We start from the raw sequence: 14268 nt of genomic DNA, 5'->3' as shown, positions 1-14268 counted from the left end.
ATCTATCTATCTATCTATCTATCTATCTATCTATCTATCTATCTATCTATCTATCTATCTATCTATCTATCTATCTATCTATCTATCTATCTATCTATCTATCTATCTATCTATCTATCTATCTATCTATCTATCTATCTATCTATCTATCTATCTATCAAATACAACGGTTAATTTTCACCTTCCATACATTTACCTCGGGTTCTGCTCATTCCTTCTCAACGTCATCCTTAACATCTCAGAGTTAAAGATTCGCTGCCAAACTGAGTCCATTTCAAGTCATCGTTAATTGTACTCCATTTAGTCAACAGTCTTGTGTCAAAAAGTTCTGGGTATTTCATCGGACAATCCGTTGTTTTAACTGACTTTCCATTTGAATCGGACATCCTTTTTTCTTTTCCATAAACATGATATAAGCTACTGTGACTGTTACAGTGTCGCCCCCCCCCCCCCCCTAAAGATTTCTTTCAGCAGCAGTGACAATGGTAGCAGGAATCTAAAGACCAAATATACGTCGTAACTTGTCACTCTATATTTTTTTTTGGGGGGGGGAGTGGCGGGGCACCGCTGCTAAATCAAAATATGAAGGAAACACTGTGTTATATACAATATGATGCTGACGAGATAGATAGCTGTGAAATAAGCAAGACTATCAGATCCAGATGCATTTACAATAGGAGAAGGGTTACCTAACAATTCGGACAAAATAATCTTGATGCCATTAAACATTTTGGATGGTCGTCGGTTTAACAAGTCCATTTCATCCCCCTCCGTTGCTTTGTAGGTTACTTATTCAGCCTCTGCCACATCGTCACCAGGAAAGGTGGGCATCTAATAGGCATTTTGTTTTCCAAGGTGCTCTGCTGTGGGACAACCTGCACGCAGAACATTGGCGATCTCTTTGTCATGGTGAACTGGTCTGTGATGTCAAAGCGGAGGCCACAGAGTTTGGAGAGTGGCGTGGGACCGTTGTGAGGCGTTAGTATGTTGTTATGGTGGGGGAGAGTAGCTTTCAATCCAAGGGTATCCTCGTTAACCAGTGACACATCCACAGGTAACACGATGTAGGCATGAATCAGGCTCTCTCCAGGGCTACACTTCGTTCTCATGGACCAGCAGTATTCTCCATGCTCACCTGTAGAAAAAGGGGATGGTCTTAGCATGGTACATGGTATATGATATATGCCACTTAGCAGTTGCCAGCCCCACACTCCTACCAACTGAGCCACACACAGCACCACATTCTGCATATCCTTTAAATCAGTGCCAAAAAAAAATAGTTTTCTAGAAATGAATGCTTTTTATTCTCAGCAATCAGCAATTCCCTTAGAGTATGATATATCATGCTATATGGTGCCTAATATCATATTTTTAGCGGTGGGCACCAATATCGATAATTCAATATGATATTGATATCATTTGATATCGAAATGAGCAAGGCATATTGTGTAATCAATCGTTTTTTTCTTCCTGGTAACCTACACTGTTCTGTAAGAAAAGCATACATGACTCTTCCTGCATGAACAAAACCCTCTGGACTTAACATACTGAACTGCCTGCTGATGGTCGATCAACAGTGGATGGGCTTCCCATTGTAATTCAAACTGGTTAGGTAAGTTTATGTTACCAGAAAATTCCCAAATGGAAAATCTGCAATCAGTTGTCTGGACTTCACAGAAAAGTGAACAGTCACACATTTTCAATGTATTTTCTACAAACCGATTTGATATCAACATTGAATTGAAAAATACAACTGATATTGATATCGATTTTCCATATCAGTGCCCATCACAGAATATATCTATCATGTTCTCACCTGCTGTAGAGTCTTTGAAGCGTACAGTCTGTATATTTTGGGTCTCCAGCATAGCTCTGTAAGTCAGTCCAGTGCAGCCTAGCACACACTCCGACGGTGGGTCCAGATCTTTGGATATCTCTGTCAGTAATCTGTCCTTGTCTGTACATTCCATCCCACCATCCAGTGCCCCCATGGCCAAGAGCATGGTAGACAAAAGCCCACAGAAAACCTGAACAGACCAGTAGTTAGCCATTCTGACCCAAACCAGCCAAAAGTCAAGTCAGGAAAAAAGGTTGAGCTGCTGCCTCTTGCAGCTGCTGTGCTGTGCTGTGTCGTAGCAGCTGTGGACATGTATCCAAAATCCAATAAGCATTTTCATTGCTCATCACTCCCACCCCAAAAAGATTTGTTTAGAAAGCAAATGTTGGCACTGCTGCTGAAATAGCAGTTGGGTCATTCCACCAATTCGGTGCCTTTTGAGAAGTGTAACTTGGTAAAAAAAAAAAAGGATCAGTGCAGTTAAAAATATGTATTTCCTTCATTTTTTAAATAATATTTACACACTAGAAGGTCAAAATAACACTCGTAAATTGTGAAAATTAGGATAATGCCCTTTTTGTGTAAAAGCTGTTTGAAATAAATCCCGGGAATTTCTGCCTGTTCAGGTGGGATGGAACTTTTGGCCCACGTCATGACATCACAACATGATCTGATGTTCCTTACCATGAAAGGCTTAGTTACAAGCCCTTAACCAACAATGCAGTTCAAGAATTAGAGAAAATATTGACTAAATAAACAAAAATATAATTTAAAAAAAAAGTAACACAATGAAATAACAATAATGAGGTTATATAGAGGGAATACTGGTACCGAGTCAATGTGCAGGGGTACAGGTTAGTCGAGGTAATTTGTACATGTAGGTTGGGGTAAAGTGACTATGCATAGATAATAAACAGCAAGTAGCAGCAGTGTAAAAACAAAGGTGTTGTCGTGTCCTCTTCACTTGGTGTGTTTGGACCATGATAGTTTGTTGGTAATGTGGACACCAAGGAACTTGAAACTCTCAACCCGCTCCACTTCAGCCCCATCGATGTTAATGGGGGCCTGTTCGGCCCACCTTTTCCTGTAGTCCACGATCAGCTCCTTTGTCTTGCTCACGTTGAGGGAGAGGTTGTTGTCCTGGCACCACACTGCCAGGTCTCTGACCTCCTCCCTATAGGCTGTCTCATCGTTGTCGGTGATCAGGCCTACCACTGTTGTGTCGTCAGCAAACTTAATGACAGTGTCCTGTGTGGCTCAGTTGGTTGAGCATGGTGTTTGCAACGCCAGGGTTGTGGGTTCGATTCCCACGGCGGACCAGTACGGGGGAAAAAAATGAAATGTATGCATTCACTACTGTAAGTCGCTCTGGATAAGAGCGTCTGCTAAATGACTAAAATGTAAAAAAAATGTGTTGGAGTTGTGCTTGACCTCGCAGTTGTGGGTGAACAAGGAGTACAGGAGGGGACTGAGTACACACCACTGAGGGGCCTCAATGTTGAGGATCTGCGTGGCAGATCAAGTTAACTACCTAGACAATTGTTCCCCTGTTAGATACTAACAGCTAGTAATAGTGATGCTTGGCCTATTTGAAACATTGCCTTCTGGCAGCATTTACCTGCCTACCCAACAGTTAGAAAAAAACAAGATCATTCATAATGGTTTTTATTCCATTTTAGTTCGTTTTGGAGTCAAATATAATAGTTTCAGTTTAGTTAAACTTTTTCTAATGGGTTTCAATGTCTGCTTAAATCAGCCATAAATCCCCTTGTGACAGGGAGAATGGAAGCTTGTGTGCAACAGGGAGTGGCAGTTGAATGCAAGCTTCAAAAAACTATTTAAATAGTTAAAAGTGAGCAGCTCGTGCCTGGATTTACATTTGTAATCCGTGATAGTTTGCAAGCCCTGCCACATCCGATGAGCATCAGAGTCAGTGAAGTAGGATTCGATTTTACTCCTGTATTGATGCTTTGCCTGTTTGATGGTTTGTCGGAGGGCGTAGCAGGATTTCTTAGAAGCGTCCAAATGAGCTTTCTGCTCCTTGAATGTGGCAGTGTGAAAGATGTTAAGAGATGACAAGCTTCTAAGCATTTGGAAAACTGTCACACCCCCAGTAAACAGAAAGAGACATTGCATAAACACACTGTAGTGTACATGACCTTTGACCCGCGGGACCTACTAAATATAAACAACATTCCACCAATTCTGATGCTTTTGAGATATGTAACTTGACAAAAAAAAAAAAATGATTTCACCTAATTTGAACATTCTGTCATAAATAGTACATGTTCAACTTAATAAAAAACACATTTTCCCATCTCCAAAAAATAAAACAAGATTAAAGTAAGTACCTATTAAGTGCCAAATAAAGTAACAGGGTGACGATGTAATGTTTAACCAGCCATAAATCCCCTTGTGATAGGGGGAATGGAAGCTTGTTGTGTGAAACAGGGAGTGGCAATTGAATGCAAGCTTCACAAAAAAATCTAGCCTGTCTATTTATGGGTAACAGGGTTGACGTGTTATGCTAGACCTGCTCAGTTTTCCACCACAAAACACCAGAAAATTGCCAAAAAGTGTAGAACCAGCTCATCTGCTTTTACACTGACTGGACTATTAGATGTTCCCATATGGATTCGGGAGAGGCGAAGGTCGATAGCCAATGCGTCCTCCGAAACACGACCCCGCCTGTCAAGTGTCAGTGTGTAGCGGGTCGGACGAAGTCAGGCGCAGGACACAGAACTGAGTATAAACTTAACTTTACTCTAAAATAAACCAAACATATATTCCAGACTGGGAAACACACCAGCTCACAGAAATACTGACCACTTCACAATGAACAAACACACACAAAACCATGTGGGAACCAGATGGGTTAAATAGGGAGTAAATTACAACGTAATGGAAACCAGGTGTGTACAAACAAGACAAAACAACATAGAAAAAGAAACGTAGATCGGTGGCGGCTAGAAAGCCGGTGACGTCGACCGCCGAACGAACAAGGAGAGGCACCAACTTCGGCGGAATTCGTGACACCGCCAAGTCGCACTGCTTCTTAACCCGGAAGTCAGACGCAACAATGTGTCGGTGGAAACACTGTCCAACTGGCTACCGTGTCAGCGTGCATGCACACGGCCCGCCACAGGAGTCGCTAGAGCGCGAATGGACAAGGACATCCTGGCCGGCCAAACCCACCCATAACCAAGACAACGCTGGGCCAATTGTGCGTCGCCTCATGGGTCTCCCGGTCGCGGCTGGCTGCAACACAGACCGGGATCGAACCCGGATCTGTAGTGACGCCTCAAACACTGCAGTGCCTTAGACAGTTGCGCCACTCGGGAGACCAACTAGGGCTTTACAATGACAGTGATAACTTGGGAGAAATGTTGGGGTTGAGTGGGTTAAAATCTTCCTAGAAGTCACAGATGGTGCATGAAGGAAAAATGTCAAAATACTTAATCTTGGCATTTTAGCAAGTCTTTATTTACATTACAAATCTGATTTATTGATCTGTTCAAGTGGTCCATATTAAAGGGGACTTTATTTAATATAAAAGGCATTTAAAATTCAATATTGGTGCACAATTTCTACTTCAAATATCAAAAGGGATGCAAAAGGCAGTATTTTCGACGGAACGACCCAGAATAAGAAGTGCGCAACAGGATGTCGATGCTGTTTTACAGATGGTGCTGCATTGCTGGAGCAGTGACCCAGAAACCTTGTTTTCCCTCTTGGCGTCCCCTGTACATTTAGGTTTCCTGTCAAACTGATCCCACAGCCGGGGGCTATGAATCACTACCTCTATTAAGAGGTCACTGTATAAATAGTTATTAACTTTTAGGTTACACTTCAAATGCAGTGTTAAAATGTCAGTGAATAAAGATACATTTTGACAGCATTTATAAATAGTAAGAATTGTCCAATACATAAAAAAATAAATACTAATATTTGACTGTTTAATCTCGGGAAATAATGAAATTGGAATCCAGAATTCTTGTAGTAGCGTTTATTAAAGAATTTAATCAGATAGACATATAATTGATACAAATTCTCAAACTGTGTGATCAATGCCAATAACACATTTCACCACATTTTTTTTAACCAAAACTTGTTAGTGAAGCTGTGACAACCTCTGGCACATTCCATATCGTGGTGATAAATATTATGATGAAAATACATTGTGAAAAAGGTGACAATGTGAGGTAAATGTAAAAGGAAAACATTTATTTAGTGTATCTCAAAGAAAATATAAAAATAGTATATATTTATCCAACTGCTAAAACCAGAAAATGCTGTGGACCTAGTTTTGGACTTTTTGTGGGGACCCATGGAGTAGCACTGCTTTAATCCCTTGCCAGTCTAGAGCTTCAGGGTTGTGAAATATCGTCGTTAAAAATAGCATCAAAGCACATATGAAATGTCATTAAAGCAAGACTGCCAACGTTTCTTCAACCAGAACTAATAGCCGTCAGTTGGCTGCAGATCTGATTTTTCTCAGACCTTTTTTATTTTGAGACCGCCTAAATGTCCCTAAGCTTCTCCGCATGTGCAGGATTCTCTTGGTCTATTTTTTTATGTAGCTACTTCTTACAGTAAATCCCCCTTCTGGGAAAAGAGAGGAGAGCAGGGTTTCATATGGGAACTAGTCTAGAGATTCTATGAAGCCACAATTATCAATTTTCTTTATGCTCCTCAAGATTAACATATTTCAATATTCAAATGTTTCTGAAAATTAACTAGGAAATAACTAGGAAATAGCCATAATCTATTTTGGAATGTAGGCTATGTGCCAAAACAAAGCTGCAAGCCAAAACCTTCACATTTAAGGTTGCAAAGTTCCTGTAATTTTCCCAAAATTGACAGATTTTCCAGAACTCCTGATTGGAGGATTCTGAATTTCCTGCAAATTCCTTCTTGATTCTGGGAATCTTCGAAATGGGAATTCTGGAAATCCTGGGAATTTTGGGATAATTACCGGAATGTTGCAACCATGTCCACTCTATAGGTATTTCATGAGCAGAAGAGGGGGATGGGGTAGGGGGACTCCCTGGGATGGGGTGGGGGCTCCCTGGGATGGGGGCTCCCTGGGATGGGGTAGGGGGGGTCAATGATCAGTCCTCAGCCGGCAGTTGGGGGTTGCCTGGGCCGCAGGCACGGGTGAGCTGCACAGAGGAGATGGTGAGGGTGCTGAACTCATCCATGTAGAGGAAGGGCACATGCTCTGTAGAAGTGGTCTGGCAGCACGGCATCTGGGGTTAGGGTTAAAGAGAGGGAGAGGGAGGAGTCAACATCTGGGGTTAGGGTTAAAGAGAGGGGGGGAGGAGTCAACATCTGGGGTTAGGGTTAAAGAGAGGGAGAGGGAGGAGTCAACATCTGGGGTTAGGGTTAAAGAGAGGGAGGAGTCAACATCTGGGGTTAGGGTTAAAGAGGGAGGGGAGGAGTCAACATCTGGGGTTAGGGTTAAAGAGAGGGAGAGGGAGGAGTCAACATCTGGGGTTAGGGTTAAAGAGAGGGAGGAGTCAACATCTGGGGTTAGGGTTAAAGAGAGGGGGGGAGGAGTCAACATCTGGGGTTAGGGTTAAAGAGAGGGGGGGAGGAGTCAACATCTGGGGTTAGGGTTAAAGAGAGGGGGGGAGGAGTCAACATCTGGGGTTAGGGTTAAAGAGAGGGGGGGAGGAGTCAACATCTGGGGTTAGGGTTAAAGAGAGGGGGGGAGGAGTCAACATCTGGGGTTAGGGTTAAAGAGAGGGGGGAGGAGTCAACAATAGAGTATCATATAGTAACCTGAACACAACCTTCGGAGTTGAAGTGCTGTCTGGAAGACTTCTAGTAGCCTTCTTTTAACCTAGACAACCACTAGCATATACAATATATTTACATGGGGAGGAGTCTATATTTAAGCCATAAGGCCAGAACGGCTGTGGTATATGGCCAATATACCACGGCCAAGGGATGTTAAGCACGACGCAACGGGGAGTGCTTGGATACAGCCATTAGCCGTGTTATATTGGCCATATACCACAACCCCCCGAGGTGCCTTATTGCTATTATAAACTGGTTACCAATGTAATTAGAGCAGTAAAAATACATGTTTTGTCATACCCGTGGTAAACGGTCTGATATACCACGGCCGTCAGCCAATCAGCATTCAGGACTCGAACCACCCAATTTATAATAAATCTCTTTTTTTTTTTGCAATCACACACTTTTAGTATGTTACAAATTTGAGGATCCCATTGATAATTTGGTTTGTCTGAATCCCGTGTCACTTGGTGTTAGTCAATTTAAATGAAGGGAAATAACATTATGAGCAAAATTATGAATCATGTGCCTTTAGTAAACGTTTTTTTAAAGGGTTAATGACCTTAGATTTGAGCATCTGTGACCTCCTTTGAAGAAAATCCTCAATAACCTAAAATTGGTGTCTCAATGGTGGTCCCAGTCCTACTGGTGGCACAATGTTATCTTGATGGAAACAGTATTTAAAGTCATTAAGCTGACGTATTAGTGGATTTAGAATGGCAAGTTTTAGCCAAATACATTTAAACATAAATTGTATATAAAAAAAAAGATGTTAACAGTAAGTTGAAACACTGCGAGAAACGTGACAAGTCTAAAGCTGCTAGATGTTCCTCATGATCGACCTTGCACCTGGCTGAGCTGCTTATTTCCACAGATACCTAGACAAAACATTGATATCTCCACTAGCACAGCCTGTGGTCTCTCCAGGACACTCTGTTTCCGTGCTGTTTTCCCAGACCTGAGACAATTTCTCTTTATCTTGATGTGCGCCTGATTCTTTTTTTAGCTTTACTGGTATGTAGGGTGGGAAGTCTTTGCACTTTCCTACTGTACCAGGCAAGCTGATGACTTCAAGTATTTGAGTGTTTTTGATTCATGTATTTGGTCCGCTGTTTTCCTAGGAACTAAACTGAACATCGAGCTTGACTTACGGACTGACTAAAATGGAAACCAGGTGTGGATCTCGGGGTAGCGGACCAACTCAGAATCCAATTATCCAATCGAACAAGCCAAAAACCTATTATAGTAAGCTTATTCACATAATGCTAATACATTGATCTTTATCATAATCCACACAAAGGCACTTTACTGGTGTGTAGTAGGACATTCTTTTTTAAGAAACATGAAGGGTTGTTTGACCTTTGAGGGGCTGTCCTGTGCGGGGGGAGATGTGTGAAGTGATGGGCAGCGCGAGGGGCTCAGATCCAGTTGGGAGTTGCAGGGTGAGCACTGGACGTAGGTGAAACTCTCAGGGTAGATTACCCAGTTGTCCCAGCCAAGATCTAATAGAGAAATGAAGACAGATAGCACAGAAGGCTTAAATGCTATGGTGATGGCCACAGATATGTGCATGCACACACACACACACACACACACACACACACACACACACACACACACACACACACACACACACACACACACACACACACACACACACACACACACACACACACACACCTCACAATTTATGTTTCATAGATGAACAGTGTTTTATTAAATTTTTGTGTGAACAGAGCTGGTCACCTTTCAGGAAGATCTGTGAGGCCAGCGGACAGCATTTCAGACCACTACTGTTGTCTGCTGCAGGACCCTCAGCCTGGGGTACAGCCACTATGGAGAAAGGGAAAGAACATATATCAATCAATATGAAACATTGAGATGATGCTCTGCATCAGAATACTAGAAGCAGAATACTGTAATGATCATATAGCCCTCTTAAGCCCATTACAAACTGGCTAGCACACTTGCACGTTTGGTCAGGCGAACCGGGTTTTATTCTCCGCATTGGAAGCTACTCACCTCTGCTATTATCTACAATTAGGATGGTACTGAAGTTGGCACCACTTTATTAGGATGGTACTGAAGTTGGGAACACTTTATTAGGATGGTACTGAAGTTGGGAACACTTTATTAGGATGGTACTGAAGTTGGGAACACTTTATTAGGATGGTACTGAAGTTGGCACCACTTTATTAGGATGGTACTGAAGTTGGCAACACTTTATTAGGATGGTACTGAAGTTGGGAACACTTTATTAGGATGGTACTGAAGTTGGCACCACTTTATTAGGATGGTACTGAAGTTGGCACCACTTTATTAGGATGGTACTGAAGTTGGCAACACTTTATTAGGATGGTACTGAAGTTGGGAACACTTTATTAGGATGGTACTGAAGTTGGGAACACTTTATTAGGATGGTACTGAAGTTGGGACCACTTTATTAGGATGGTACTGAAGTTGGCACCACTTTATTAGGATGGTACTGAAGTTGGGAACACTTTATTAGGATGGTACTGAAGTTGGCACCACTTTATTAGGATGGTACTGAAGTTGGCAACACTTTATTAGGATGGTACTGAAGTTGGGAACACTTTATTAGGATGGTACTGAAGTTGGGAACACTTTATTAGGATGGTACTGAAGTTGGGACCACTTTATTAGGATGGTACTGAAGTTGGCACCACTTTATTAGGATGGTACTGAAGTTGGGAACACTTTATTAGGATGGTACTGAAGTTGGCACCACTTTATTAGGATGGTACTGAAGTTGGGAACACTTTATTAGGATGGTACTGAAGTTGGCAACACTTTATTAGGATGGTACTGAAGTTGGGAACACTTTATTAGGATAGTCCTTAGTAAATGGTTTGTAGATAGTCAGTAGATGTTCAATAACTGTCAACAACATTTCAACTAAACATCCACTAACCCTAAACTTAACCCATACCCTTACCCTAATTCTAAACTTAACCCATACCCTTATTCTAAACTTAACCCATACCATTACCCTAATTCTAAACTTAACCCATACCCTTACCCTAATTCTAAACTTAACCCATACCCTAACCCTTAACCTAACCCTAAACTTAACCCATACCCTAACCCTTAACCTAACCCTAAACTTAACCCATACCCTAACCCTTACCCTAATTCTAAACTTAACCCATACCCTAACCCTTACCCTAACCCTAAACTTAACCCATACCCTAACCCTTACCCTAACCCTAAACTTAACCCATACCCTAACCCTTACCCTAATTCTAAACTTAACCCATACCCTAACCCTAATTCTAAACTTAACCCATACCCTAATTCTAAACTTAACCCATACTCTAACCCTTACCCTAATTCTAAACCTAGCCCATCCCTAACCGTAACCTTAGCAAGCAATTGCTTATCAAAAGATAGTTTGTTGATAATTTGACCATCTGATGGTATTTGTATTGTGTATTTGTGTTTATTATGGATCCCCAGTAGTTCCTGTCAATGTAGCAGCTACTCTTCCTGGGGTTTATTATGGATCCCCAGTAGTTCCTGCCAAGGCAGCAGCTACTCTTCCTGGGGTTTATTATGGATCCCCATTAGTTCCTGCCAAGGCAGCGGCTACTCTTCCTGGGGTTTATTACGGATCCCCATTAGTTCCTGCCAAGGCAGCAGCTACTCTTCCTGGGGTTTATTATGGATCCCTATTAGTTCCTGCCAAGGTAGAAGCTACTCTTCCTGGGGTTTATTATGGATCCCCAGTAGTTCCTGCCAAGGTAGAAGCTACTCTATGTGGGGTTTATTATGGCTCCCCGTTAGTTCCCGCCAAGGTAGCAGATACTCTTCCAGACACATTAAGACACGTATATCACACATAAAATAAAATATAAAACAGTACATCATATAAACACTGTCACACCACCACATATCCACAATACAAAATGTGTGATACCACTGTACAACAATATTATAATGTACGTGTGTGTATCGTGTTAGTCCTATACAGTAGACCAGAGGATCATACTATCTAAATTAAGTTGGATCCTGAAGTTCTATTGCCCTCAAACATGTGGCTACCTGCTTTGTCCTGGGTCTTGTGAGAGATGGCAGAGAATGCTGTCTTCCATTGCTCTCTGATGGAAGTAAGTCTGTCAGTCGCCACCTGGGGTTCCTGCTGCAGGTTGAGGGCTCCAAGAAGGGTCTTTCTGATGCCATTCAACAACTCTCCATGGCACCTGCACACGGAACAGAAACAGACAAATTAGTTTATTGCAAATCAAATTAGTTTATTTGTAAATCAGTCATTTGAACTTGATTTGCTTATTTTCTAAAAATAAAATATTTTCAGCATTCCAGTTGTCTTTTTTATTTTTTATTTATTTTCAGTATATGGTCATGGAAATACTTTATAAAACAATTTCTGGTGACATTTTTAACATAATTTGTGTAGACTTTTTTTTACACAATTCCTGGTGATTTTTTAACACAATTCCTGGTGACTTAAAAAAAAAAAAAGTTTTATTTGTAATTTTTTTACTAAGACATCTTTGGTAAGTCAAATAAAATTGCAAAATGGCCGAATTTGGCCCATGGGCCTAACCATGGATACTTTTGAATCTCTTGCATCCATTTTGTGAGATCTGGCAATCTCTAAAAGAATCAACAGCAGCATTTTGTAAGTGAAATTTTTGGGGTGGACTTCAATCAATGTATTAATGGCATGCTGTTAAATTGGGGGTAATGTAGGTAATTTAATGGAATAGATTTAACCTGAAGATGATTTTACAAATCCAACCAGTTCAACCTTTAAATTCTAAAGTATTAAAACAGCTTGTTCACTCAGACTAAAGTTGGCTGTGCTACCAAAGCACGCATTGTTAAATCTATAACCGGAGGCCATACTTTTTCAGGGAGTTTGTTCTCACAATCTCTATTTGAGGTGGATCGGCTCCATGTCTAAAGATAGTGTTGCGGACAGCGTTGCTCTGTCTCTATGCCCTGAATGTTGTCATGTAAGAAAGATTGATAGTGTTGTTCATGCCTGAGGAGAACACAATGTTACACTTAGAACTGTAAGGTCAGCTCTCTCAAATCTAGATGCAGCCAAGTAAACCTCTCAAACAAGCCCTGGCTCATTTCACGAGGCCTCAGCAAGCATCCATCAACTGTGAGCTAGCAAGTCATGTTATAACCTGGTGCAGCTGTATGGGTCATCAAGATTTAAAATAGCCTATCACTGGTTATGGTTGGCTATTTCAAGTCTTGATGACCCGTAGAACTGGGCATGTAATTTAGAACATAGTTTATGTCAGAGATTGGCACAATGAGAACATACTGAGTTTCTGTGTTGGTTAGACGGACAGATTGCATAACCAAAACGCCATTTTGAATGAAAATTTCATTTTCAGAATTGATGTGTCCTCTATGACCTTCTGACTATCTAGTGATGTGTCGTCCAGCGAGGGGTGATAATACTAACCTGTCAGGGTGGAGGACTGCAGAGCCAGTGGAAGCAGCAGGTTCCTTCTCCGAGGGCTGGAGGACAAACGACTTTCCCAGAGAACAACCAAAGAGCACCAGCATCATCACAAAGTGCGCAAAATACATTTTGGAAAGATGGTGGTCAGTCTGGCCACTATGCAACTATCAGAGCAAATACCACCAACTTCTGGTTTTGTGGCAATAAATGAATTTGACTCTGTTCAGTAATGGAGGAAGAACTAGGTGTTCTTCAGTTGGCAGAGGAGGAGGCTGTACTGGTCTGACTGATAATGATGCTCTGGTAGAGGTCTGGGTATCCAATGGAAGCTCACAACGGGGCAGGAAGAGAATAGCTATTGTTTGTATTGGCCTGGAAACCTCAGCTTTATCTCCTCGTACACCAGGTTGTCCTTGGAATATTTTTCATTTTGTTTATGTCCTGCAAGTATGAAACAGTGTTGGGGTGATAGAGAAGGACCAGAGAGAAAGAGAGAGAGAGCTGAGAGAGAAAGATTAGGAGAGACAGAAAGATTGAGAGAGAGCTGAGAGAGAAAGATTGAGAGAGAGAGAGAGAGAGAGAGCGAGAGAGACTACTTACCGTAGTTGTATAGACAAAGAGCATCCTGGGTAATGTGCGTTGAGACTGAGCACATTAAATGGTTGAACTGATTCCTGTCTCATCGTTATTGAATTGTTATAAAGACGTGGTTATGAAACCAACAGGAGATAACGGTCTTGTCAAGTGGGTAATACATAATGTGTGGCTGGCTGTTACCTCAGAAGAGATGTGTGTGTAACCGTTATTTAACTAGGCACGTCAGTTAAGAACAAATTCTTATTTACAAATGACGGCCTACCCCGGCCGACGCTGGGCCAATTGTGCGCCGCCCTATGGGACTCCCAATCACGGCCGGTTGTGATACAGCCTGGAAGAATAGATAATAGGATACAAACATTAATTTGCAGGTGTTTCTTAAATAAAATAAATGAAATAGCCTACTTCTCATGAATGAAACTAAATGATGTAATGTAATATGTTGAAGGAGGGGGAGATGCTTCTTTCATGGAGAAGAGCAACCGTGTCTACGATATCTGGTACAACACCTGAGAGTACAGCTGCTGTTATATGCTTTGTATTTAAAACTTTATATTTGATATTACTT

General features: G+C 41.6%; 1 protein-coding gene across 1 annotated transcript; it reads right to left on the bottom strand.

Moving 5' to 3' along the window:
- Window positions 1-6849: 6849 nt before the first annotated feature.
- LOC106568506 (uncharacterized) lies at window positions 6850-13438 on the bottom strand. Its single transcript, XM_014138924.3, has 5 exons — window positions 13104-13438; window positions 11702-11859; window positions 9386-9472; window positions 8999-9141; window positions 6850-7086 (listed from the first exon to the last, which is right to left on the bottom strand). Exons 1-5 carry the CDS (start codon window positions 13229-13231, stop codon window positions 6949-6951), a joined length of 654 nt encoding a protein of 217 aa, XP_013994399.1. The 5' UTR covers window positions 13232-13438; the 3' UTR covers window positions 6850-6948.
- Window positions 13439-14268: the final 830 nt, after the last annotated feature.

This window comes from Salmo salar, chromosome 13 (genome assembly GCF_965601325.2).
Source record: "Salmo salar chromosome 13, fSalSal1, whole genome shotgun sequence".
NCBI classification, from domain to species: Eukaryota; Metazoa; Chordata; class Actinopteri; order Salmoniformes; family Salmonidae; genus Salmo; species Salmo salar.
The sequence above is the reverse complement of the archived record's forward strand: the minus strand, read 5'-3'. Positions and strand labels throughout refer to the sequence as shown.